This window comes from Cervus canadensis, chromosome 31 (assembly GCF_019320065.1).
Source record: "Cervus canadensis isolate Bull #8, Minnesota chromosome 31, ASM1932006v1, whole genome shotgun sequence".
NCBI lineage: Eukaryota > Metazoa > Chordata > Mammalia > Artiodactyla > Cervidae > Cervus > Cervus canadensis.
The window spans coordinates 5,952,125-5,978,242 of NC_057416.1; the positions used below are offsets into that span (position 1 = coordinate 5,952,125).

General features: G+C 45.6%; 1 protein-coding gene and 1 pseudogene across 1 annotated transcript; both read right to left on the reverse strand.

Annotated features, from left to right (window-relative positions):
* Positions 1-3,000: 3,000 nt before the first annotated feature.
* Positions 3,001-14,572, reverse strand: LOC122432336 (beta-defensin 103A-like). The gene is made up of 3 exons (XM_043454178.1): positions 14,423-14,572; positions 3,833-3,996; positions 3,001-3,146 (listed from the first exon to the last, which is right to left on the reverse strand). Exons 2-3 carry the CDS (start codon positions 3,888-3,890, stop codon positions 3,001-3,003), a joined length of 204 nt encoding a protein of 67 aa, XP_043310113.1. The 5' UTR covers positions 3,891-3,996; positions 14,423-14,572.
* On the reverse strand, positions 13,127-14,211 carry LOC122432332 (annotated as a pseudogene).
* Positions 14,573-26,118: the final 11,546 nt, after the last annotated feature.

The following is a 26,118-nucleotide window of genomic DNA, read 5'->3' on the forward strand; positions in this document are numbered from 1 at the left end:
TACTCAGATGTATTTTTTTTTTCATTTATTTTTATTAGTTGGAGGCTAATTACTTCACAACATTGCAGTGGGTTTTGTCATACATTGACATGAGTCAGCCGTGGAGTTACATGTATTCCCTATCCCGATCCCCCTCCCACCTCCCTCTCCATCCGATTCCTCTGGGTCTTCCCAGTGCACCAGGCCCGAGCACTTGTCTCATGCATCCAGCCTGGGCTGGTGATCTGTTTCACTATAGATAATATACATGCTGTTCTTTCAAAACATCCCACCCTCACCTTCTCCCACAGAGTCCAAAAGTCTGTTATGTACCTCTGTGTCTCTTTTTCTGTTTTGCACATAGGGTTATCATTACCATCTTTCGAAATTCCATATATATGTGTTAGCATGTTGTAATGTTCTTTATCTTTCTGGCTTACTTCACTCTGTATAATGGGCTCCAGTTTCATCCATCTCATTATTCTTGATGAATTAAACATTTTCTCATTAGGATAAGTACCCCTCTCTATATCTGGTCCTTGTCCTAGAAGTTATTTAATTGTGTCCCATGCTTAGTCACTCAGTTGTGTCTCACGCTTTGTGACCCCATAGACTGTAGCCTGCCAGGCTCCTCTGTTCATGGGAATTCTCCAGGCAAGAACACTGGAGTGGGTTGCCATGCCCTCCTCCAGGGCATCTTCCCAAATCAGGAATCGAACCCCAGGTCTCCCACATGGGAGGCAGATTCTTTACCATCGAGCCACCAGGAAGCCAGTCAATTAACCAATACAGCCTCCTCTGTTTAGTTTAAGTTAATTTTTCCATAGCATATCTGTTGTCTCAATAGTGAAGAATCTGCCTGAGATGCAGGAGATGCGGAGACATGGTTTTGATCCCTGGGTGGGGGAGATTCCCTGAAGGAGGGCATGGCAACCTGGTGCAGTAACCTTGCCTGGATGATTCCATAGGGGTCTCAAGAATGTTGGACAGGATTGAACTTCTAAACAACAGCAGCAGCATATCTGTTTCCATCCTTTCACTTTAAATCCATTTGCCTTTATATTTGATATCTTAAGTGGGTTTTTTTTTTTTATAGATAGTTGATATTATTCTTTTTTCTGTCGTTGTTGTTGCTTTTACTGAAATGATCATTTGTTTCCTTAAGATAGTGTCTAGAATTTTAGCATCACAGTTCATTCCATAAGGCTGAACCAAAATTGCACCTAGTATCATAGACTTCATTTTTTTAGAGCAGTTTTAGAATTGAATGAAAAGTACAGTTTTCCCCTATGCTTTCAGCAACTCCACAGTCCACAGAGTGGCAAATAGTCGGACACAACTGGAGCGACTTAGCACACAGGCACACAGCCCTGATCCTGAGGCCCGTTGCTGGTTTTCTGTCCAGAAGTGAAGATGTCTGCACTCTCTGAACTTTGACCCCACTCTCTTCGACTCAGAAGAATTGTTGGCCTGTTTGGGTTCTTGTTCCCTATGCTTTAGGCCTGGAAATCTATAGAGGTTGGAGATATCATAAGTCTCACTTTAGTGTTTTTTTTTTTTTTTTTTCTTTTCTCTTAAATGGTTGAGCACAGATATTTTAAGCATTTAATTAGCTAATTCATTCATTTGACTGCCTTGGACCTTGGACAGAATCTAGCTGAAGCATGTGGGATCTAGTTCCGTGACCAGGGGTGGACCCAGGCGCCCTGAGCTGGGAACACAGAATCCCAGCCCCAGACCTCTGGGGAAGTCCCTCACCTACCTGTTTTCTGCTCTCCTCATTACGGTCCTGCATTGCTTGTGCCAGAGTCTGAATCAGAAGTTTCACAGGTTTTGCCTGGTTCCTTAGTTGTGTACTGTAGAAGGGCAGCATACAGTCCCATCACATCCTTTTTCTTTTTTTTTTAATGCTGAATTGTGGGGTCCAAGCTGTTGTCTTTGAGTGTTTGCCCTTTCTTCCTGAGAACTCAGTTCCTTGACTTGGGGCTCTAGTTGCGGGTGATGGACCTGCCACCACATTTGCTGGAATCATGCTGTATCAACCTCCAGAGACCACTGAATAGTTACAGGGCCTCGGAATGTACTTCAGTTCACATAAAGGAGGACATGGCAACCCACTGCGGTATTTTTGCCTGAAGAGTCTTATGAACAGTGGAGCCTGGTGGGCCCCAGTCCATGGGGTCACAATAAACACTTGTTGAGCAGCTTTTGTGACAAAACACTTGGGCCAGGAGTGTTGAAATGATGAAGCGTCCTTCAAAATCCGCAACCAAATATGGATATTGGAAATATGCAAATGTAGTGAATGTAAAAATCAAGCAGGAGTCATAGATGGACCACTCAGATCAGAACCCTTTTAAAAGGAAAGATCATATTTGTTGGGGAAACAAATATGTTTTCTAGAAGGAGGTAGAATTTGAGGTGCCCCTGAGAGATGGGTTTGGAGACATAGCTGGAGGAGAGATTTTATCCAGGCCTGAGTTCAGTCGGAACAGAAGCAAGAGAAGAGGAAAGCTAAGGGCAAGGTTGAGGAGGAGCCAGGATCCCGTGTCTCTGAGCTGGAAAGTGCTCAGAAGGACTTGGGAAGACCCTCAGGGATGCCCTGAAGTTTCAGAGCTGGATTTGCTGGGGAGATGCTATGACAGATGGACAGACTGCACAGCTCAGATGGGTGACAGAAGGCAAAGGAAGTGTTTCAGAAAGAACAAGTGGTCCAGTGTCATTGTGGGGTTAAAGTTTTGAAAGAGGAATAAAATCTGACAATCTTTGGAACATCATCTGAGAGCCTCTTGTGGCTTCCTCTAGGGATTATACTTAATTTGAATTAAAGGTGAGTCATTAACACTTTCTAGGTTGCCTGTTTGGTAAGAACTAGCACAATAAAGAGAATGTTAAAAAATAATCACGATAATAATCAAGCTTCTAATTTTTTGTTAAAAGTCTTTAATTTAATTTGGCTTCTGGAGTCTATAAGGAGGCATTTTCACACTATGCAACGTTCTCCTCGTGATGCTGGATATTTCATTTCTTTTTCTGGCAGCATTTTTGGCCACTAAGGGCACAGCGGCCTATCTGTTCCTCCTTTGGAAGGTAGCCAATCAGAGCACACCGGCCGCTTCTTCTTTTGCAATAATACTTTTGTAACCCGCTTATGATTCCGCTATTGCCTGCGGTTGAAGAAACTAAGCGCACGGAAGGATTTAGGAAGGCCGCGGTGCAAGTCCAGGGCGTTTGGAATCCCTCTAGTAAGTTATACATCGCCATTTTTTGTTCTTTTATGTCTTTTTCCTTTCTCTATACCATCTGGAGCAAAGAAGAAGGTGGGGCTAGCTACCCACCATGCGTCTGTGGGTTCGGCTCAGCTGAGAAAGTGGCGTGACCGTGGCAGCCCCCTTGTGAACTGACACCTGGGAGGCAGGGGTCACGATGGTCCCCGGGTCCTTAAGAGACCGAAAGACTGTACCTCCAACCGCTAAGCTAATAAAAGGGAACCTGTGCTTCTGTCCTCAGATTAAGTTCGATTTCCTGTTGGTATTAAAAGATTTACACATAAAATAAATAAATAAAGATTTACATCACTTTCTTCCTGTCTCATGAACAGGTATAACAATCCTCCCATGGAGGGATGGTCTGTGAGCTGATTAGCCTCTTAAGAGTGAATCAGAAGGGATGGAGACCCTACTTTGAGCTTCTTGATGGTCTTTTTCAAGTAAAATAAAGGAGAAAAACTGTAATGTCCAGTTCTCAAGCAACAAAACTAGTTTATCTAAAATTCCCAAATGAATGGAGAGGGCTGACTCTGACTGACAAATTCTCAATCCATTCAGTCCTGTCATTTCCCAGCACATCTTACCTGGAACAGGCAGCAAGAACAAGAAAAGCAACGCAAAGAGAAGGTAGTAGACCCTCATGGCTGGCTGGCTTCCCAGCTGAGACTGGACAGGACGGTGTGCTCGCTCACTTTATAAAGGCTCCAGGTCCGCAGCCATAGGGAGAAGCATTCAGCAGCTGCAATTCCTGTAATATTACAGGGATGACAATATGATACATTTCCTTAAGCTTCATGCCAAGGTCCCTTACAAAGCAGACCATGCCTATTCCCCCCCAGGAGTTAATTACAAACCTCAGGGAAACTCAGAGCCTGATGTGAGCACAGGCCTGTTCTGTTGCCTCTGAGGTCTGGGTGCTCATGTAGGCTGGCTCATGTCTGGCTGTCTGAGACAGGAAAGACCTGCCCACTCCTGGATGCAGTCCTGGGACATGTAGCTGGGAGCTCACCTGTGCCCACTGTGGTCTTCTAAGCTTTTGCCTTCTTCCTAAAGTCCTGGGAGAATCTGAGCCCCATGAATCCAGTCCAAGGCTGGTGTATTCAGAATCTAGGTGTAGACTGGTGCTGGGTTATGCCCTGAGCCTGCAGGGATACACCCAGAATGGAATCACCTTTTAAGTAGTGTGGGAAGGAAGGGAAAGTGGGCTGCATTCCAGAGCCTCTGTCCTGTGTCCTTGGCCTGTGATGGAGTGCAACATCTCAGGTCAAACACAGCATATACTTTACTGCGGTCTGAAAAACCACCAAATTCGTGAGTCAGGAAGGTGTCTGACATTTCCCTTCAGGCCTGGGCCCATTAATCGCCAGCATGAGAATCCTGCGAGCGCCTTCCTCGGACACAGGACCAGCAGTGCCCACAGTGGTGGCTGCTCCTCGGGGGTGGGGTCTGCTCAGAGCCCCTAGTTCCTCACGGGTTGGCGTCATTTGAGCAAGAATTAACTTTGTCTCTTTTAAGATGCTAAGATCTGGAGGCGCTGTTACCACAGCACAGCCTGGAGCATGCTGTCTCCTGAGGAGGGCTGCAGGGAAAATGTAGGACACCCAGTTTAACTTGGATTTCAGGTGATCAACAAACGATCTGGTAGGATAAGTATATCCCAAGTGATACACAGATCACACTTAAGCTAAAGTATTTTTTATTTATATATAAACAAATATATAAATATATATATATATATAAACAAATATATAAATTTGTTGTTTATATAATTCAGTAAGTAAATTAGTTTTCTGGGATTGTTGAATATTTCATAAAAGATGGTCTTCGGAATCAAACCCACTTGGGTTTGAGTTAAAGTCCTCCCTACACACAACCTGCACGATTTTTTTTTTTCTTTCATTTAGTTTTATTAGTTGGAGGCTAATTGCTTTGCAATATTCTAGTGGTATTTGTCATACATTGACATGAATCAGCCATGGATTTACATGTATTCCCCATCCCGATCCCCCCTCCTACCTCCCTCTCTACCTGCTCCCTTTGGGTCTTCCCAGTGCACCAGGCCCGAGCACTTGTCTCATGCATCCCACCTGGGCTGGTGATCTGTTTCACCATAGATAGTATACATGCTGTTCTTTTGAAATATCCCACCCTCACTTCTCCCACAGAGTTCAAAAGTCTGTTCTGTATTTCTGTGTCTCTTTTTCTGTTTTGCATATAGGGTTATCGTTACCATCTTTCTAAATTCCATATATATGTGTTAGTATGCTGTAATGTTCTTTATCTTTCTGGCTTACTTCACTCTGTATAATGGGCTCCAGTTTCATCCATCTCATTAGGACTGATTCAAATGAATTCTTTTTAATGGCTGAGTAATATTCCATGGTGTATATGTACACAGCTTCCTTATCCATTCATCTGCTGATGGGCACTAGGTTGCTTCCATGTCCTGGCTATTATAAACAGTGCTGCGATGAACATTGGGGTGCACGTGTCTCTTTCAGATCTGGTTTCCTCAGTGTGTATGCCCAGAAGTGGGATTGCTGGGTCATATGGCAGTTCTATTTCCAGTTTTTTTTAAGAAATCTCCACACTGTTCTCCATAGTGGCTGTACTAGTTTGCATTCCCACCAACAGTGTAAGAGGGTTCCCTTTTCTCCACACCCTCTCCAGCATTTATTGCTTGTAGACTTTTGGATAGCAGCCATCCTGACTGGCGTGTAATGGTACCTCATTGTGGTTTTGATTTGCATTTCTCTGATAATGAGTGATGTTGAGCATCTTTTCATCATGGTTTTGTTGCCATCTGTTTATGTCTTTCTTTGGAGAAATGTCTGTTTTAGTTCTTTTTGGCCCGCCAAATTTTTGTGGGGTCATTTATTTTTCTGGAATGAGCTGCAGGAGTTGCGTTTGTATATTTTTGAGATTAATCCTTTGTCTGTTTCTTCATTTTGCTATTATTTTCTTCCCAATCTGAGGGCTGTCTTTTCACCTTGCTTATATAGTTTCCTTTGTAGTGCAAAACTTTTAAGTTCATATTAGGTCCCATTTGTTTATTTTGCTTTTATTTCCAATATTCTGGGAGGTGGGTCTAGAGGCTCTTGCGTGATTTAATGTCGGAGAACGTTTGCCTATGTCTCCTCTAGGAGTTATATGTTCTGGTCTTTACATTTAGATCTTAATCCATTTTGAGTTTAATTTTTGTGTGTGGTGTAGAAAGTGCTTAGTTTCATTCTTTTTACAAGTGGTTGACCAGTTTTTCCAACACCATTGTTAAAGAAGTTGTCTTTTTTCATTGTATACCCTTGCTCCTTTGTCAAGGATAAGGTGTCCATAGGTTTGGTGGATTTATCTGTGGGCTTTCTATTCTGTTCCATTGATCTATATTTCTGTCTTTGTGCCAGCACCACACTGTCTTGATGACTGTGGCTTTGTAGTAGAGTCTGAAGTCAGGCAGGTTGATTCCTCCAGTTCCATTCTTCTTTTTCAAGATTACTTTGGCTATTCAAGGTTTTTTGTATTTCCATACAAATTGTGAAATTATTTGTTCTAGTTCTGTGAAAAATACTGTTGGTAGCTTGATAGGGATTGTATTAAATCTATAGATTGGTTTGGGTAGAATAGCCATTTTGACAATATTGATTCTTTCAGTCCATGAACACGTTATGTTTCTCCATCTGTTTGTGTCCGCTTTGATTTCTTTCATCAGTGTTTTATAGTTTTCTATGTATAGGTCTTTTGTTTCTTTAGGTAGATATACTCCTAAGTATTTTATTCTTTTTGTTGCAATGGTGAATGGTATTGTTTCCTTAATTTCTCTTTCTGTTATTTCATTGTTAGTATGTAGTAATGCAAGGGATTTCTGTGTGTTAATTTAAATCCTGCAACTTTACCATATTCATTGATTAGCTCTAGTAATTTTCTGGAAGAGTCTTTAGGGTTTTCTATGTAGAGGATCATGTCATCTGCAAACAGCGAGAGTTTCACTTCTTCTTTTCCTATCTGGATTCCTTTTACTTCTTTTTCTGCTCTGATTGCTGTGGCCAAAACCTCTTCCAACACTATGTGAATAGTGTGGTGAGAGGTGGGCACCCTTGTCCTTTTCCTATGATTTCAGGGGAAATGCTTTTCAATGTTTTTCACCATTGAGGGTGAGCTTGCTGTGGGTTTGTCATATATAGCTTTTTATTACTGTTGAGGTATTTTCTTCTATTCCTGTTTCTGGATTTTAATCATCAATGAGTGTTGAATTTTGTCAGAAGGCTTTCTCTGCATGTATTGAGATAATCATATTGGTTTTTATTTTCAATTTGCAATGTTGGTGTGATTACATTGATTGATTGTGGATATTAAAGAATCCTTGCCATTCCTGGGATAAAGCCCACTTGTCATGGTGTATGATTTTTTTAACAACTATGTTGTTGGATTCTGTTTGCTAGAATTTTGTTAAGGATTTTTGCATCTATGTTCATCAGTGATATTGGCCTGTAGTTTTCTTTTTTTGTGGCATCTTTGTCTGGTTTTGGAATTGGGGTGATGGTGGCCTCATAGAATGAGTTTGGAAGTTTATCTTCTTCTGCAATTTCCTGGAAGAGTTTGAGTAAGATAGGTGTTAGCTCTTCTCTAAATTTTTGGTAGAATTCAGCTGTGGAGCCATCTGGTCCTGGCTTTTGTTTGCTGGAAGATTTTTGATTACTCTTCTTGAAATGCTGTTTTTCAGGGAACTCTGCTTAATGTTATGTGACTGCTTGGATGGGAAGGGAGTTTGGGGGAGAATGGATACATGTATATGCATGGCTGTGTCTCTTTGCTTTCCACCTGAAATCATCACAACATTATTAGTCAGCTATACTCCAATTCAAAGTGTTTTTTAAATGTAATTTTAAAAAATGCTGTTTCCCGGGACTTCCTTGATGGTCCAGTGGGTAAGACTGTACTCCCAAGCATAGCAGGTCAGAGAACTAGAACCCTCATGCCAGAACAATGACCTGATGTAGCCAGAATAAGTAAACAAAATAAAAATTGGTGGGTTTTAACGATCTATGGTTTGCAGCACAGCAGATTTTTTTTCTTTTAAGGAAGATGCAGTTTAAGGAAGATGATGCAGTTTTATGTGTAAGACCAGGCATGAGTTTTCATAGGAGGAAGTTTCCAAAAGGCTTGCACGGTGCCATGGTGAGTTTCAAGAGAGTTTCTTGCCACAGTTCCTCACTAGTGGGACATGGCCCTTGTAGGAATTCTCCAATTGCAATGGCTTATTTTTCCTAGGCAAGATCTAAAGACGACTCCTTTGCAGAGCTGTTAATCTGGAGATAAAGCCCAGGGGCATCTCTGTCCATCAGGGAAGGGTCCTCTTGTTCAGCAAGGAAGTCACACACCCAGGAAACCATGGGGTGGCTCACCAGAAACCAGAGATGAGTTAATATAGGAGAGAGCAAAGGGTTAATTTTAGGTGAAGTCTAAATGGATTATTAGTTTTCACAGTTTAAAAGCCAAACAAGGCCATGTGGATCATGGTTGCTTCCTGCCTGGGCTGAGAGGTAACTCAGGGTTTCATTCTTTAAAGGGAAGATAAATGCTGTGTCCCCAAACCTTTAACCTGTGAGTAGGAAATTGAGGCAGTGTCTTTCTGGGAGAGTGCATCACTTCCTCAGGCAAGAAGGGGTGTCCCAGTCCTACAGATAAGGTTTTGAAGAGCAAAGCCCTTCACATCTACACCTCCACAGACAGAGGTGTTCTCAGCACAGAGCCCTGGGTGTTAATGGGCAGACGCTGTTGTTCCCTGTTCCCTTCTCCTGTGGATGGGGTGGGTGCCATGGCTTCTGATGGTCACCCGGGTCACACCCCGGTCACACCTGTCCTCAGAAGGGGACTAGGGCTGGGTCTAATGCTGTACTCCCCCACTGACACTTTGAGGAGTTTTTTCTTTGAACTTGTCCCACACTTATATTTTGCAATGAGCCTTGCTCAGTAGCTGGCCACTTGTATTCAAGTTATCTCTTTGAGTTCCCCTAAACAAAGCCGCCAGGAAGGTATGACCCAAGTTTTATACAAGATGGTCCTGAGGACTAGAAAGCCATGTGTGAGGCCACAGGCAAAACTGACTTAAAAAGTCAATTGAAATTGGCTGCAAATCCAACAAAAAGGTGTGTCCAAGGCCACAGCCTGCTAAGGAGCAGTGGTGTAACTTGGAGCAAAATCAGCGTCTCTTCACAGGGTCCTGCCTGCCGCCTGCAGTCAACACAGCGTCCTGAGAACCTCACCTGGACATTCTCCTGTAAGGCGAGAGCTCCCACAGTGCTGTCAAAGGCCCGCTATCTGGTGCAGATGAGACCGGAAGTGGGCGGGGCACAACCTCTTAAAGAATGACAGGGACTTCCTGGTGGTCCAGTTGTAAGCATCTGCCTTGCAACGCAGGGGATGTGGGTTCAGTCCCTGGCCTGGGAACTAGGATTCCACGTGAAAGAAAGAAAGTGAGGTCCCTCAGTCATGTCCGAATGTTTGCGACCCCATGGACCTTGGCCCACCAGGCTCCTCTGCCCATGGAATTTTTCAGGCAAGAATACTGGAGTGGGTCGCCATTTCCTTCACTTGCCATGGGCCATCAAAGCCAGTGTGCTGAGGTGAATATCCTGCATACCACAACTGAGACCTGAAGTAAATATATATTTTTAAATCCCTTTGAAATACGGCAGCTAGGTGACACACCCAGAGGCACCATGACAGTTCCAGGGCTGACCATAAAGGTCCAAAAGTGGGTGCTGACCCAGTTCCTGGAAATCCCCACCCTTTCCGCAAAATGGCTGGCACACTTCTCCCACTCATCAGCCTATGAAATGACCCACCCCTATAAACACTGACAGCCCCATACCCTGGAGCTGGGCTTGCCTTCCAGGATGGCCAACACTCTGTATAGAGTGTTTCCTCCCTGGATTGACATTCTTTCACTTCACCGTGACTCGCTCTTGAATTCCTGCCTATGTGAAGCCAAGTACCCACGCTTGGCGGCCATCCCAGGGACTCGGACATGACCTGGGACGTGACCATCCTCTCTCACCCCACTCTCTTGCCCGCAGCGCTGCTGCGGTCTCCTCCAGCCTCAGAGATCCCTGGAGCATTAGAAGAACACCGTCTTTTCAGTTTGTTCATTGTTTCCTTTGCTGTGCAGAAGTTTTCAGTTTGATGGATCCTACCGTCTAGCTTTGTTTTTGTGGCTTGTGCTTTTGGTGTCAAGCTCACAACCATCCTTGTGGAGACCCATGCCAAAGTTTTTTTTCTTCTATGCTTTCTTTTAGGAGTTGTGTGGTTTTTGTAAACCTTTAATCTATCTTGTGTTTAATTTTGTATATGATATAAGAGATCTTACTTGCTCAAGCAGGGACGGAACTTGTGCCCCCTGCATTGAAAGCTAGGGATCTTAACTACTGGATTGCCAGGGAAATTCCAATTCTAATTGCTAATTTTTCTCTTTCTCCGCTTATTCCTGTAAGTTTTCTTTGAGTATTTTAAACTTCCTTTGCTAAGTACATTCTGATTCAATAATCATATGTATTCTTGATGAAATAAACATTTTATCATTAGGATAAATACCCCTCTCTGTATCTGGTCCTTGTCCTAAAAGTTACTTGATTGTGTGCCATGCTTAGTCACTCAGTCATGTTTGACTCTTTGTGACCCAATAGACTGTAGCCTGCCAGGCTCCTCTGTCCATGGGGATTCTCCAGGGAAGAACACTGGAGTGGGTTGCCATGCCCTCCTCCAGGGCATCTTCCCAAACCAGGAATCGAACCCAGGTCTCCCACATGGCAGGCACATTCTTTACCATCTGAACCACCAGGAAGCCTGTCAGTTAACCAATACAGCCTACTGTGTTTTCTTTAAATTAATGTTTCCATAGCATATCTGTTGTCTCAACAGTGAAGAATCTCCTGAGATGTAGGAGATGCAGAGACATGGTTTTGATCCCTGGGTGGGGAAGATTCCCTGAAGGAGGGCATGGCAACCCACTCTAGCAGTCTTGCCTGGATGATTCCATAGGGGTCTCAAGAGTGTTGGACATGACTGAGCGTCTAAACAACAGAAGCAGCATACTGGTTCCATCCTTTCATTTTTAATCCATTTGCCTTTATATTTGATATCTCAAGTGGGTTTTTTTTTTATAGATAATTGATATCTGATTCTTGTTTGTTTGTTTTTGTTTTTTGTTTTTTTACTGAAATGATCATCTTTTTCCTTAAGATAGTGTCTAGAATCTTAGTATCACAGTTTATCCCATAAGGCGGAACAAAAATTCCATCTAGTATCATAGACTTCATTTTTTTAGAGCAGTTTTGGAATTGAATGAAAAGCACAGTTTTCCCCTATGCTTTCAGCAACTCCACAGTCCACAGAGGGAAAGAGTCGAAGAGAACTGAAGCGACTTAGCACACAGGCACACAGCCCTGATCCTGACGCCCATTGCTGGTTTTCTGTCCAGAAGTGAAGATGTCTGCAATCTCTGAACTTTGACCCCACTCTCTTCGACTCAGAAGAATTGTTGGCCTGTTTGGGTTCTTGTTCCCTATGCTTTAGGCCTGGAAATCTGTAGAGGCTGGAGATGTCATAAGTCTCACTTCACTTTTTGTCATTTCTTTTTTTAAAAATGGTTGAGCACAGACATTTTTACAATTTAATTAGTGAGTTCATTAATTTGGCTGCCTTGGACATTGACCATGGCAGGCAGAATCCAGTTGCAGAATGCGGGATCTAGTTCCCTGACCAGGGATGTACCCAGACCCTCTATGTTGGGAGCACAGAATCCCAGCTGACAGACCGGCAGGGAAATCCCTCACTGCACCTGTTTTCTGCTCTCCTCAATTATGGTCCTGGATTGCTTGTGCCAGAGTCTGAATCAGTGGTTTCCCAGGTTTTGCCTGGTTCCTTAGTTGTGTACTGTAGAAGGGCAGCATACAGTCCCATCATGTCCTCTTTTTTTCTTTTTTCAAACGCTGAATTGTGGGGTCCAAGCTCTTGTCTTTGAGTGTTTGCCCTTTCTTCCTGAGAACTCAGTTCCTTGACTGGGGGCTCTTGTTGGGGGTGATGGGCCTGCCACCATGTTTGCTGGAATCATTCTGTATCAACCTCCAGAGACCACTAAATAGTTACAGGGACTTGGAATGTACTTTAGCTCACATGAAGGAGGACATGGCAACCCACTCCAGTATTTTTGTCTGAAGAATCTTATGGACAGAGGAGCCTGGTGGGCCCCAGTCCATGGGGTCACAATAAACACTTGTTGAGCAGCTTTTGTGCCAAAACACTTGGGCCAGGAGTGATTAAGTGATGAAGTGCCCTTCAAAATCCTGCAAGCACATATGGAGATTGGAAATATGCAAATGTAGTGAATGTAAAAATCAAGCAGGTCTCACAGATGGAACACTCAGATCAGAACCCTTTTAAAAGGAAAGATCATATTTGTTGGGGAAACAAATGCGTGTTTTTAAGAAGGAGGTAGAATTTGAGGTGCCCCTGAGAGATGGGTTTGGAGACATAGCTGGAGGAGAGATTTTATCCAGGCTTGAGGTCAGTCAGAACAGAGGCAAGAGTGAGAGGAAAGCTAAGGGCAAGGTCGAGGTGGAGCCAGGGTCCCCATGTCTCTGAGCTGGAAAGTGCTCAGAAGGACTTGGGAAGACCCTCAGGGATGCCCTGAAGTTTCAGAGATGGATTTGATGGGGATGCTCTGACAGATGGACAGACTGCGAAGCTCAGATGGGTGACAGAAGGCAAAGGAAGTGTTTCAGAAAGAACAAGTGGTCCAGTGTCATTGGGGGGTGAAAGTTGTGAAAGAGGAATAAAGTCTGACAATCTTTGGAACATCAGTTGAGAGCCTCTTGTGGCTTCCTCTAGGGATCATACTTTATTTGAATTAAAGGGGAGTCATTAACACTTTCTAAGTTGCCTATTTGGTAACAAGTAACACAATAAACAGAATGTTAAAAAATAATCATGATAATAATCAAGCTTCTAAGTTTTTGTTAAAAGTCTTTAATTTGATTTGACTTCTGGTGTCTTCAAGGAGGCATTTTCACACTATCCAACTTTCTCCTCGTGTTTCTGGCTTTTTCATTTCTTCTTCCGGCAGCATGTTTGGCCAGTTAGGGAACAGCGACCTATCTGTTCCTCATTTGGAAGGCAGCTGATCAGAGCACGCTGGCCGCTTCTTTTTTGCAATAATACTTTTATAACCCGCTTACGATTCCACCATTACCTGCAGTGAAGAAACAGAGCACACGGAAGGTTTTATGAAGGCCGAGGTGCAAGTCCAAGGCTTTTGAAATCTCTCTAATAAGTTATCTGTTGCCATTTTCTGTTCTTGTGTGTCTTTTTCCTCTTTCTGTACCATCTGGAGTAAAGAAAAAGGTGGCGCTAGCTACTAACAATGATTCTGTGGGTTCGGCTCAGCTGAGAAAGTGGCGTGACCATGGTAGCCCCCTTGTGAACTGACACCTGGGAGGCAGGGGCCACGATGGTCCCCCAGGTCCTTAAGAGACCAAAAGACTGTACCTCCAACCACTAAGCTAGTCAAAGGGAACCTGCGCCTCTGTCCTCAGATTAAGTTCATTTTTCCTGTTGGTATTAAAGATTTACATCACTTTCTTCCTGTCTCATGAACAGGTATAACAATCCTCCCATGGAGGGGTGGTTTGTGAGCTGATTAGTCTCTTAAGAGTGAATCAGAAGGGATGGAGACGCTACTTTGAGGTTCTAGATGATCTTTGTCAAGAAAAAAAAAAAAAAGAAAAACTGGTAATGTCTAGTTCCCAAGCAAAGAATCTACTTTATTTAAAATTCCCAAATGAATGGAGAGGGCTGACTCTGACTGACAAATTCTCAATCCATTCCGCCCTGTCATTTCCCAGCCCATCTTACCTGGAAAAGGCAGCAAGATCATGAAGAGCAACGCAAAGAGAAGTTAGTAGACCCTCATGGCTGGCTTGCTTCCCAGGTGAGACTGGACAGGACGTTGTGCTCGCTCACTTTATAAAGGCGCCAGGTCTGCTGCCATAGGGAGAAGCATTCAGCAGCTGCAATTCCTGTAATATTACAGGGATGACAATATGACGTATTTCCTTAAGCTTCATGCCAAGGTCCCTTACAAAGCAGACCATGCCCATTCCCCCCAGGAGTTAATTACAAACCTCAGGGAGACTCAGAGCCTGATGTGAGCACAGGCCTGTTCTGATGCCTCTGAGCTCTGGGTGCTCATGTAGGGCTGGCTCAGGTCTGGCTGTCTGAGACGGGAAAGACCTGCCCACTGCTGGATGCAGTCCTGAGGCATGTAGCTAGGAGCTCACCTGTGCCCACTGTGTCTTCTAAGCTTTTGCTTCCTCCCAACGTCCTGGGCGAGCCTGAGCCCCATCAGTCCAGTCCAAGGCTGGTGTATTCAGAATCTAGGTGTAGACTGGGGTGGGTCACGCCCTGAGCCTGCCTGGATATGCCCGAAATGGAATCAGCTTTTAAGTTGTGTGGGAGGGGAGGGAAAGTGGGCTGCATTCCAGAGACTCTGCCCTGTGTCCTTGGCCTGTGATGGAGTGCAGCATCTCAGGTCAAACATAGCTGATTCTTTACTGTGGTCTGAAAACCACCAAATTCGTGAGTCAGGAAGATGTCTGACGTTTCCCTTCAGGGCTGGGCCCTTAATTGCCAGCATGAGAGTCCTGAGAGCCCCTTCCTCAGACACAGGACCAGCAGCATCCACAATGGTGGCTGCTCCTCAGGGATGGGGTCTAATCAGAGCACCTGGGCCCTCACGGGTTGGCGTCATTTGAGCAAGAATCAACTTTGGCTCCTTTAAGATGCTCAGATCTGGAGGCGCTGTCACCACAGCACAGCCTGGAGCATGCTGTCCCCTGAGGAGGGCTGCAGGGAAAACGCAGGACACGCAGTTTAGCTTGGATTTCAGGTGATCAACAAACAATCTGGTAGGATAAGTATGTCCCAAGTGATGTAGAGGTCATACTCAAGCTAAAGTATTTGTTGTTTATATATAAACAAAGATATAAATTTATATATATAAATATATAAACAAATCTATAAATGTGTTGTTTATGTAATTCAGTAAGTAAATTTGTTTTTTGGGATTGTTGAATATTTAATAAAAACATGGTCTTTGGAATCAAACCCACTTGGGCTTGAGTTAAAGTCCTCCCTACACACAACCTGCACGGCTTTGAAGAAATTACCTTATTTCTAAATCCAGCTGTAAAACAGGGCTAAAAACATTTATCCCGTAAATAGTGCTTGAGGAATACATTTGGGAGAAGACATTAAAAGTTTTGGTGTCTCAGGAAAGAGGTCCTAGTATGAACAGGTCCTAGCATGGAAAAGTAAACCTATGGTTGAATGAATAAATGGATGAATGGAGGGAATCAGGGAGAGAAGGAGGGAAGGAGAAAAGGAAGGAAGGCTTGGGCAAAATCCTTAGAGTTTTGAGGGTTGGAGAGAGCCCATTAAGTTGCTTTATCCCAAAGTGTTCCCGAGCACAAGCACCCACTCACCCATTCCCAACAAAACAGGGAAAAGCTTCTCATAATACATCATGGTCTCTAGCCTTCATTCACCCACCTCTCCTCCATCTTACATGAACTGTATGTTCTGAGATTTTTCTCTCTGTCCTGAGGCAACTTAGCAATAAAATGTTTTCACTTTTAATCTTTTGATCAGCATTTGAATCTTTCACTAAGTAGAGATCTATTTTATTTTAGTGACATCAACCCAAAAATAGAATGAGTGTTTGCAGTAAGCTGTTTCAATAAGTCCAATTCTCCAGAATAGCTGTGAGGGTTTTATTTCCTTGGCCCCAGCAACAGTACTTTCATAATAATAGAAAAGAAAGCATAAACTAAAAGCATTGGGTCACAATTCTCTCTGGTACTCTTATACTGAGAGCGATCCTTTACACTGACTCCCTAAATGTTATGCAGCTATTCCCACCCCTTCGTCAGCCACTGATGTCTCTCTCTCTCCTGACAACTTACCTTACAGTTGGCTTCTCCGCCCTTCTCGGGTGGACTGCGGCCCGTCCACTCAGACAGAGACAGCCGAGAGCCCCTGTCCATTGACACACAGTGAGGGGCCAGGTTTACAAAGGGCAGAGGAAGGGCTGAGTGAGGTCACACAGGATGCCTCGTGATCCCTGTTGGCAGGAGTCATCCTGGGGGAGAGGGCTGGGACCAGCCAGAGTTGATGGTATCTATCCCCCTGAGAGGATGAGAGGAAGTGGGGGCTGCAGACAGTCCTTTTGAAGAGTTTTGCTGAAAAACTAAGTGCAAAGAAGACTGAGCTCATGATTGCTATCATGTCAATGAAGAACTGTTTCCTGCTTTTAGGATTTTTTTTTTAACACTGGCTTTTGGGCGGTGTTTTTTGTTTGTCTGTTTTGGAACTTTTGGCCTCTTCCTTAGCATGTGGAATCTTAGTTCCACAACCAGGGATGGATTCCAGCCCCCTGCATTGGCAGCATGAAGTCTCTAACCACTGGACGCCGGGTCAATCCCTGCTGTTAGTTTCTATAGATGCAGTGCTACTGCTGCTAAGTCACTTCAGTCGTGTCCGACTCTGTGCGACCCATAGCCGGCAGCCCACCAGGCTCCCCCGTCCCTGGGTTTTCCCAGGCAAGAACACTGGAATGGGTTGCCATGTCCTTCTCCTGTGCATGAAAGTGAAAATTGAAGGTGAAGTGGTCAGTCATGTCTGACTCCTAGGGACCCCTCAGACTGCAACCTACCAGGCTCCTCCATCCATGGAATGTTCCAGGCAAGAGGACTGGACTGGGGTGCAATTGCATTTGCCATAGATTGAGTAGATGGAGGCAAGAGGTGGAGCTGATTTGGGCCTCACACACAAGTAAGCAAGAGAAATGAGATCAGGGACTCAGGTGGAAAGGTTGGCTATGAACCGGAGCAGGAAGCTGTTTGGTTCATGAATCACATAGAAAAGCCATCCTCTTCTTGGTGCTGAAATGAGAAGAGCATTCCTCCCATGCAAGAGTCCAACACGACACTCAGAAATGTTATGGCAATAAAACATCAGCAGATACATTTAGAATAAAATCTAAAAAGTTAAGCAAAAATTAAAACTTGAAATCCCAATAAAGAATATGATAAAAGTTTCATAAACAGTACTACCTAACCACACTCAATATCAGATAAACTTTCCATGATAAAAATTAAAAACAAAGGATAAAAGGGATATAAGATACATGAGGTGTAAGACTGAGTCCCAAATATAAACTTGGAGATGAAAAAGGTTTGGCAGATGAACCATGGGCATTTCTGTGAAAAAAGAAATATAAAGCTGAGCAAAACGTTGACAGCTGTTTTTTTCCTCCATTAAACACACACAGGTTTGTCTCTTTTGAACTCCTTATTTTAGGCTCAAGGCATGATTTTAAGCGATTGCTGTATTGATTTCCTGTTGCAGCTTAGCAAATTGCCACCAGCTAAGTTGCTTAAAGCAACACATAATTGTTATTGTGGTTCTGAGGATCCAAAGTCCCAAATGGGTCTCACTGGCTTCAAATCACGGTGTCAGCAGGATGCTGTTTCTTCTGGAAGTTTCCATCCTTTTTATGCTCAGAAACTGCCTGCCCTCCTTGGCTTATGGCCCCCCTCCATGTCAGTGCCAGACGGGGCTGGTTTAGTCTCTCAGCCCTTATCTCTCTGACACTGAGCTGCATCCCTCCTCCACATCTAAGGCTCCTCGGAAGGAGATTGCATTGGGCACAGCCTGATAATCCAGGTCATTTCCTTATCTTAAGCCCCAATGATTAGGTACCTTAATTCCACTTGTGCTGGAATTCTCACTTGTCATGTGTCTGCTCTTTCAGGCTACTAAAACAGAAACACCAAAGGCTAGGTGGCTCTTTTTTTGCACTGTATTTTTTAATTGAAGGATGATCGCTTTACAAAATTTCGAGGTTTTCTGTCATACATCAACAGGAATCATCCAAGTGTTCACCCATGTCCCCTCCCTCCCGAAACTTCATCCCATCTCCTTCCCCATCCCACCCTTCCAGCTGATCCCAGAGCCCCTGTCAGAGTTCCCTGAGTCATAGAGCTAATTCCCGCTGGCTATCTATTTTACATGTGGTATTGTAACAGGTGGTTTATTAACAACAGCCTTTTACTTCTCAGTTTTGGAGGCTGGGAGCTCCAGGATCAAGACAGAGCAGGTGGCTGGTGGACGGCGTTCTCCCTGTGTGCTCAGAGGGCACAAGGATGAGCGATCTCTCTGGGGTCTCTTTCATAAAGGCCCTCATTCCACCCATGAGTGTCCCACCCTCATGACCAAATCACCACCCAAACGCCCTGTCTCCTAACACCATCCCCTTGGTGACCTCAGCTTGCACTGAGGGAAGAGTTAGTGTGAAGACCAGAGAGCTGCTCCCACATACCGCGTGCACCAGCAAGGCTCTTGATTTAACTGGGAAACCCTCTGAAGAAACTGCAGGCAGCCTGAGGTCCGAGTGCTCACCCTGCCCTGGCGGGCTCTGAGTTCCATGCTATGTTGTCCTCACTGAATTGTGCTTCCACAGGACTTGTTTTTCCATCGCATTTAGTTGCATCCTATCATGCTCGCACAGAGAGACATGCTTTGTCCCTGTCAACTGTGTCATTCAATTGATGACAGTTTGTGAAGCTATGTCTCGGCTCAATGCCCGGCACATACAGGAATAGGACAAGGCCATTCCTACAGAGAGCTTAAGGCCCAAAAGGGAACCGGAAGTGTATCCACGTGTGCACAAGGCAGGAGGAAGAAGCATAAACCAAACAGAAGTGAGGGCTGCTGGGGGACAGAGGAGGGGGTTTCCTCCTGAGCAGGGGTCGGGGGTTTCCTACCAGATTGGTGTTCTGGTGATTCTGGACCCTTGAGGTGCATGTTTGAGAGGAGATGAGGGGCAGGCCAGGGTGCCCTGGGCCGGGAAGCAGGAAAGACAGCAGACAGAGGGCCTGGGGAAGGTCAGGCCCCCAAGGAACAGGGGGATCAGAGCACCCACCATGGTCCCCCAATGATCCCCGTAAGGAGCTCAGAGAGCATCCTCAGGGATTTGGGGATTAGCCTGGGATCAGACATCACACAACAACCTCAGTGACCAGTGGGCAATTCTTTAATTTTAAACAAAATTTATTCTGGTTTAAATTTAAATGCTCTGTTGAAGGGTGCAGTTTCTGACTCCGCATCGGTCCTGGCTACGTCTTTGCCTTCTTTTATCTCCTGCAGCATTTTACTTGGGCCCTGACACAGGTTCCAATCTGTCTCATGCTTCCAGGGCACCTCTTCGGCACACAGATGCCTCTCTTCCAATGGCAGATATGATAATTTACTAGTCTTTGCATAAATCCTAAAAAGAGAACGAAGAGGGGAAAAACGTGTCAGCAGGAAAAGCGGCATCTCGAGAAGGGCAGCTGTGTGCCCTCTGAGCGAGGCCCTGGGGCTTTCTGTGCTGAGATGCGGACACGGCTTCATCACAACAGGATGTGAGTTCAGGACACCGGGGATCAGTTTCCAGGCAGACGCTGACCCTGCCCGGGCTCCGGTGGACCCTCACGTTTCCAGAAGCAGAGGCTGAGGGACTGGGGTGTGAGGAGCATGGCTGTGTGCGGGGTCGGCTCCACCACGAGGGCAAAGACCAGGAAGCTCTGCTACATCCACCTTCTGGTCAGGAGTCAGAAGAGGCCCGCGGGCATCTATTTTCACCGTCTAGTTTTCCAACTCATGGAGTCAGTCAAGTAGTGGAGTTGAGATAGGAGGAAAAGATGCAGCTAAAAGTGTAAGAACTGTTTAAAGAGAACTTACTCTCAAAGTAACTTACAACTGAGAGTGATAATGGTTTGGAAAAAAAAGTTTTGTATCATTGTCTCTACTGACTCAGAGCTCTCAGCGCTGGGGCGAGTCAGCCCCTCTCCTCATCCCTTTGTGGTTTCCTCGTGACCAGAGGCCTACCCGCTTTCCTCACAGGCTGTCTTCATCCCTTTGTGGTTTCCTTCCAACCAGCGGCCTTTCCATCTCCCTCACACGCCTTTTTCCTCCTGACCACAAGGCATCTCTGGTCCCTCTAGTTCCCTCCCCAGGGATTGAACCGGGCCCCGGGCACTGAGCGGCCGTCATCCTTACTCCCCTGGCCTCTCTCCCTGCCACTGTGTAAGAGTTGGGTTACAGTCATAAACAACACTGATGACAAGGGTTTTACAACTTCATTCTGACATCTAATCAGTTGTCAGGTCTCAGTCTCCGCATCCTCTCTCTCCCTCCTTCCCTCCTTCCTTTCTTCCTACATATTTTCATCCTATTTCGGGAAATATCAAGGATAAGATGAAAATAGACATCCAATCCTGCACAGTGCTTTGGATGTGGTGCCTCCCAGCTGTGGAGCAAGGGTCGCATCATCAGCGACGTGTCCAGGAGGACCTTCCTGCTGAGGAGACTCAGCACGGAGCATCCCAAGGGCATCTCCCAAAACCCAGGCTCGGCCTGACTCTCCTCTGGACTTCTCTGGTTGCCCAGAGTCGCCACTCTTCACGTAGAAAGCTTTATAAGGCGACATTCTGCACTTCTGTCATGGGACAAAATCAGATTTCTTGCTTTAATGAAAAAGAAAGAGAGTCACTCATCAAAGGCTCTTCTGTTTCCTCCTCATGAAACCAATGAGGAGACGGGCTCAGAAGCTTTGACTGGCTAGAGTGGCTTAGAAACAGCCAGGAACTTTGTAGGACGGTTCCCAGACCCCTCCCAGTACTAAGGACTCAGCCCTGGCTTCTCGGAAGCATCACAGATGGTGGGTTTAGTCTGACCCCGTGTAGATGAGTGTAGCAGGACAGAAGGAGGTAGAAACAGGAGCGAGAGCCCGAGGCTCCCCCGGGGCTCCCAGGAGCTCACCTGACCCAGCAGACAGGACCAGGAAGAGGAGCGCGAGGAGCAGGTGTTGGAGCCTCATGCTGGCGGCCGGAGGTCTGGGGCTGACGCTGGAGAAGAGGCTGTGCTTGCCGCTTTATAAAGGTCCCAGGTTCCAGGAGGAATTCCGCGCTGGCTGTGGATTTGGTTCTTATGAACTGGTTAGCTGAGTCTCTTTCTGTGTGTCCTGGGAGTGGCCTTTATAGCACAGAGCAGGGTCAGTCTCTCTTATGCTAATGAGGCTGTTGAAAACCCCAGAAAAAGCTTTCCTGCTGCCCTTTTGACCAGAGGCTTCTCAGCTGGTGGGCAAGGGTGTGGCAAGGCCCAGGGGCTTGTCTCCCCTGGCAGGGACACAGACTTCTTGCTCAACCTTGGCTTACCCGCTCTCCAGCCCCACCCTCACCCCTCCAGGGCTTTGAATCTGCCCTCTGTTTTCCTCTTCAGAAGCACATGGTAACCCACTCCAGTACTCTTGCTGGAAAATTCCAAGGATGGAGAAGCCTGGTGGGCTACAGTCCATGGGGTTGCAGAGAGTCAGACACGACTGAGTGACTCCAATTTCTGTATTTCTCTAGTTCTTTTGGAAAGGAAATGGCAACCAACTCCAGTGTTCTTGCCTGGAGAGTCCCATGAATATAGGGGTCTGGTGTGCTGCAGTCTGTGGGGTTGCATAGACGGACACAACTAAGCAACTAACACATACACTGTTTTCCTGAAAGGATGTTTCAGGCCCAAATAGGGACTAACTCATTCAGAGGCAGTTTCACTCCCTGGGCAAGACTTGCTGACTCCCAGCATCCACAGAGACAGCCATCTTCTTTCTAGCCCCTGGGGCCCTGAGGGAAGAGACCCAGTGGTCCCAACCCTCTCGCCACGCCAGCTAGCCTGTTAACGGCTTGGCAGCAACAGTCGCCCCCAACATCTTGGTTTTCTCTGCCCACCGGAGCTGAATAAAACTTGTGGAGACAGATTTTGGAGCAAACAGAAAGATGGCTTCAACCCTTAAGTTGGCAGAAGGGAGAACACAGTAGGCTCTTGCCTCAAGGAGCCTGTCTCCCCTCCGTTGCGAATCGAGGGCATCATACAATTGGCGCTCACAGTCAGGGGTTGGAGATACACCACAAAAGGTGTAGGAGTCTTGAATGATCTCTTTTTGGGCTGTTTGGAGACAGTCAAGGCCAGAGTCAGGTAGCTGCTTTTTGGGACTGGCAGTTGGTCCTGGTGGTTGGGTCCATTGTCCTTTGGGGATTTCCTGGAGACTTTCTTCCTGAAATACAGAAGGTAGGAAGCAAGCCACTAGGGGGTGGCTTCCAAGAGAGTGTACCTTAAACTTAAGCATCAACATGATGTAACACAGAGCAAAGGAAGGGAAATTAAACTACAAGGGGAGGTTTATGATGCGATAGAGTTAAGTATCAGGATGTGGCTAGACTAAATTAAAGGATAACAGATGCAGATGTGACTCCTGCAGAGATGGAGGGCTATAGGTGCCAGATGTAGTTTGCATAATCGGTTAGTCTTCTGAGAAGAAGAAACTTGGTTATCAGTGCAGACTGTAGGTTAGGAACAGTTAAAGTGGAGAAAGATGCAAAAGGTAAAAAGGAAAGGGAAAACAACTTTTCTTAATTCACTGCAACACCATCACACGCCAGTCTCAAAAAGTCTCAGTGTGACACGGGATGGGCAGATGGGTGCTCTGTTTCCTTTCATCAGAGACAGAGTGGGAGGATGATACTGGCACTGAACGCATCTCCCCAGGCTAGTATCATAAAGGCCCAGCAGTGGGGATCCCTTCACTGGGTTAAGAGGGACCTCCATCACTAAGTAACAGCCCTCACTTAGTAACATCCATCCATCTCAGTGCTGGAGAGACACTGACCTGGCTTTTCAGAAATGCTAAACCTAGGATGGAGCTTGCCATGCAGCTCTGAGTAAAACTCCAAGCACTTTCGAAATGTGGGTACCCCGGGTGGACCCCGTCCTGAAGGAGCCTCCAGAGCTTCAGTCCTGTTTAGGTCCCCTGCTGTGGCTCAGCATCTCACATCTGAGGCTCGGCAAAGCCATGCAGGGTGCCTCCAACAGACAGAGTCCCTGGCTGGCACCCAGGGATAGGAATTTTCTGGTGGAAAATAAGTTGTCTTGATCATGATTCCCTCTGCTTTAGCTCTACATGATATTTGAGAGAGGTAGACATCATCTACTTATATATATATCATTATCTATACAGATCCAGCCAGTCCATCCTAAAGGAGATCAGTCCTGTGTGTTCATTGGAAGGACTGATGTTGAAGCTGACACTCCAATACTTTGGCCACCTCATGCAAAGAGTTGACTCATTGGAAAAGTCCCTGATGCTGGGAGAGATTGGGGCAGGAGGAGAAGGGAACGACAGAGAATGAGATGGCTGGATGGCATCACCAACCTAATGGATGTGAGTTTGGGTGCACTCCGGTAGTTGGTGATGGACAGGGAGGCCTGGCCTGCTTTAATTTAGGGGTTGCAAAGAGTCAGACACGACTGAGTGACTGAACTGAACTGAACTGATACATAAGATATATATATATGTATATATATATATATATATATATATATATATATGTATCTGTTTATTTATGGACCTTGCAGTCAAAATCTATGCTACAGGGTTAATTTACATACATGCTCTAATACTACAGTGGAGAAAGAAGTGAGACTAAATCGCTGTCTGCAGTGGCTCATCATTGATAATGCTGTTTTTCAGGGAACTCTGCTTAATGTTATGTGACAGCTTGGATGGGAAGGGAGTTTGGGGGAGAATGGATACATGTATATGCATGGCTAAGTCTCTTTGCTGTCCACCTGAAACCATCACAACATTATTAGTCAGTTATACTCCAAAGTTTTTTTAAATGTAATTTTTAAAAATGCTGTTTTCTGGGACTTTCTTGATGGTCCAGTGGGTAAGACTGTACTCCCAAGCATAGCAGGTCAGGGAACTAGAACCCACATGCCACAACGACGACCTGGTGTAGCCTAAATAAATAAACAAAATAAAAATTTGTGTGTTTTAATGATCTATGGTTTGCAGCACAGCAGATTTTTTTCTTTTAAGGAAGATGATGCAGTTTTATGTGTAAGACAAGGCATGAGTTTTCACAGAAGGAAGTTTCCAAAAGGCTTGCAAGGTGCCATGGTGAGTTTCAAGAGAGTTTCTTGCCACAGTTCCTCACCATTGGGACATGGCCCTTGTAGGAATTCTCCAATTGCAGTGGCTTATTTTTCCTAGGCAAGATCTAAAGACGAATCCTTTGCAAAGCTGTTAATCTGGAGATAAAGCCCAGGGGCATCTCTGTCCATCAGGGAAGGGTCCTGTTGTTCAGCAAGGAGGTCAGACATCCAAGAAACCATGCGGTGGCTCACCAGAAACCAGAGATGAGTTAATATAAGATAGAGGGAAGTGTTCATTGTAGGTAAAGTCTAAATGGATTATTAGTTTTCACAGGTTCAAAGCCAAATAAGGCCATGTGGATCATGGGTGCTTCATGCCTGGGCTGAGAGGCAACTCAGGGTCTCATTCTTTAAAGGGAAGATAAATGCTATGTCCCCAAACCTTTAACCTGTGAGTAGGAAATTGAGGCAGTGTCTTTCCGGGAGAGTGCATCACTTCCTCAGGCAAGAAGAGGTGTCCCAGTCCTACAGATAAGGTTTTGAAGAGCAAAGCCCTTCAATCTATGACTTCACAAACTCAGGTGTTCTCAGCTCGGAGCCCTGGGTGTTAATGGGCAGAGGCCGTTGTTCCCAGTTCCCTTCTCCTGTGGATGGGGTGGGTGCCATGGCTTCTGATGGTCACATGGGTCACACCCCGGTCACACCTGTCCTCAGAAAGGGAACAGGGCTGAGTCTAATGCTGTGCTCCCCCACTGACACTTTTAGCAGTTTTTTCTTTGAACTTGTCCCACACTTATATTTTGCAAGGAGCCTTGCTCAGTAGCTGGCCACTTGTGTTCAAGTTACCACTTTGACTTCCCCTAAACAACCTCGCCAGGTAGATATGACCCAAGTTTTAAACAAGATGGTCCTGAGGACTAGAAAGCCACGTCTGACACCACAGGCAAAACTGACTTAAAAGTCAATTAAAATTGGCTGCAAATCCAACAAAAATATGTGTCCAAGGCCTCAGCATGCTAAGTGGCAGTGGTGTAACTTGGAGCAAAATCAGCCTCTCTTCACGGGGTCCTGCCTGCCGCCTGCATTCAGCAGAGCATCCTGAGAACTTCACCAGGGCATTCTCCTGTAAGGCGAGAGCTCCCACAGTGCTGTCAAAGGCCCGTTATCTGGTGCAGATGAGACCGGAAGTGGGCGGGGCACAACCTCTAAAAGAATGACAGGGACTTGCCTGGTGGTCGGATTGTTAAGAATCTGCCTTGCAACGCAGGGGATGTGGGTTCAGTCCCTGGCCTGGGACCTAGGATTCCACGTGAAAGAATAAAAGTAAGGTCTCTCAGTCGTGTCCAACTCTCTGCCACCCCCATGGAATTTGGCCCACCAGGCTCCTCCGTCCATGGCATTTTCCAAACAAGAATACTGGAGTGGGTTGTCATTTCCTTCTCCACTTACCGTGGGGCAACTAAACCAAGGTGCTGAGATGAATATCCTGCATATCGCAACTAAGATCTGAAGTAAATATTTTTTTTAAATCCTTTTGTATTTCGGCAGCTATGTGACACACCCAGAGGCACCATGACAGTTCCAGGGCTGAACATAAAGTTCAAAAAGTGGATGCTGACCCAGTTCATGGAAATCCCCACCCTTTCCCCAAAATAGCTGGCATACTCCTCCATCTCATCAGCCTATGAAATGACCCCCCCATAAACACTGAGCGCCCCATACCCTGGGGCTGCGCTTGCCTTCCAGGATGGCCAACGCTCTCTGTATAGAGTGTTTCCTCCCTGGATTGACCTTC

What these genes read in the sequence shown, in the direction of transcription:
- LOC122432336 (XM_043454178.1), bottom strand. Translation starts at nt 3,890, where the DNA reads ATGAGGGTCTACTACCTTCTCTTTGCGTTGCTTTTCTTGTTCTTGCTG. An exon ending in GTTCTTGCTGCCTGTTCCAG is followed by an intron (nt 3,147 to 3,832) that starts GTAAGATGTGCT and finishes CTTCAACCGCAG; the next exon opens with GCAATAGCGGAATCATAAGC.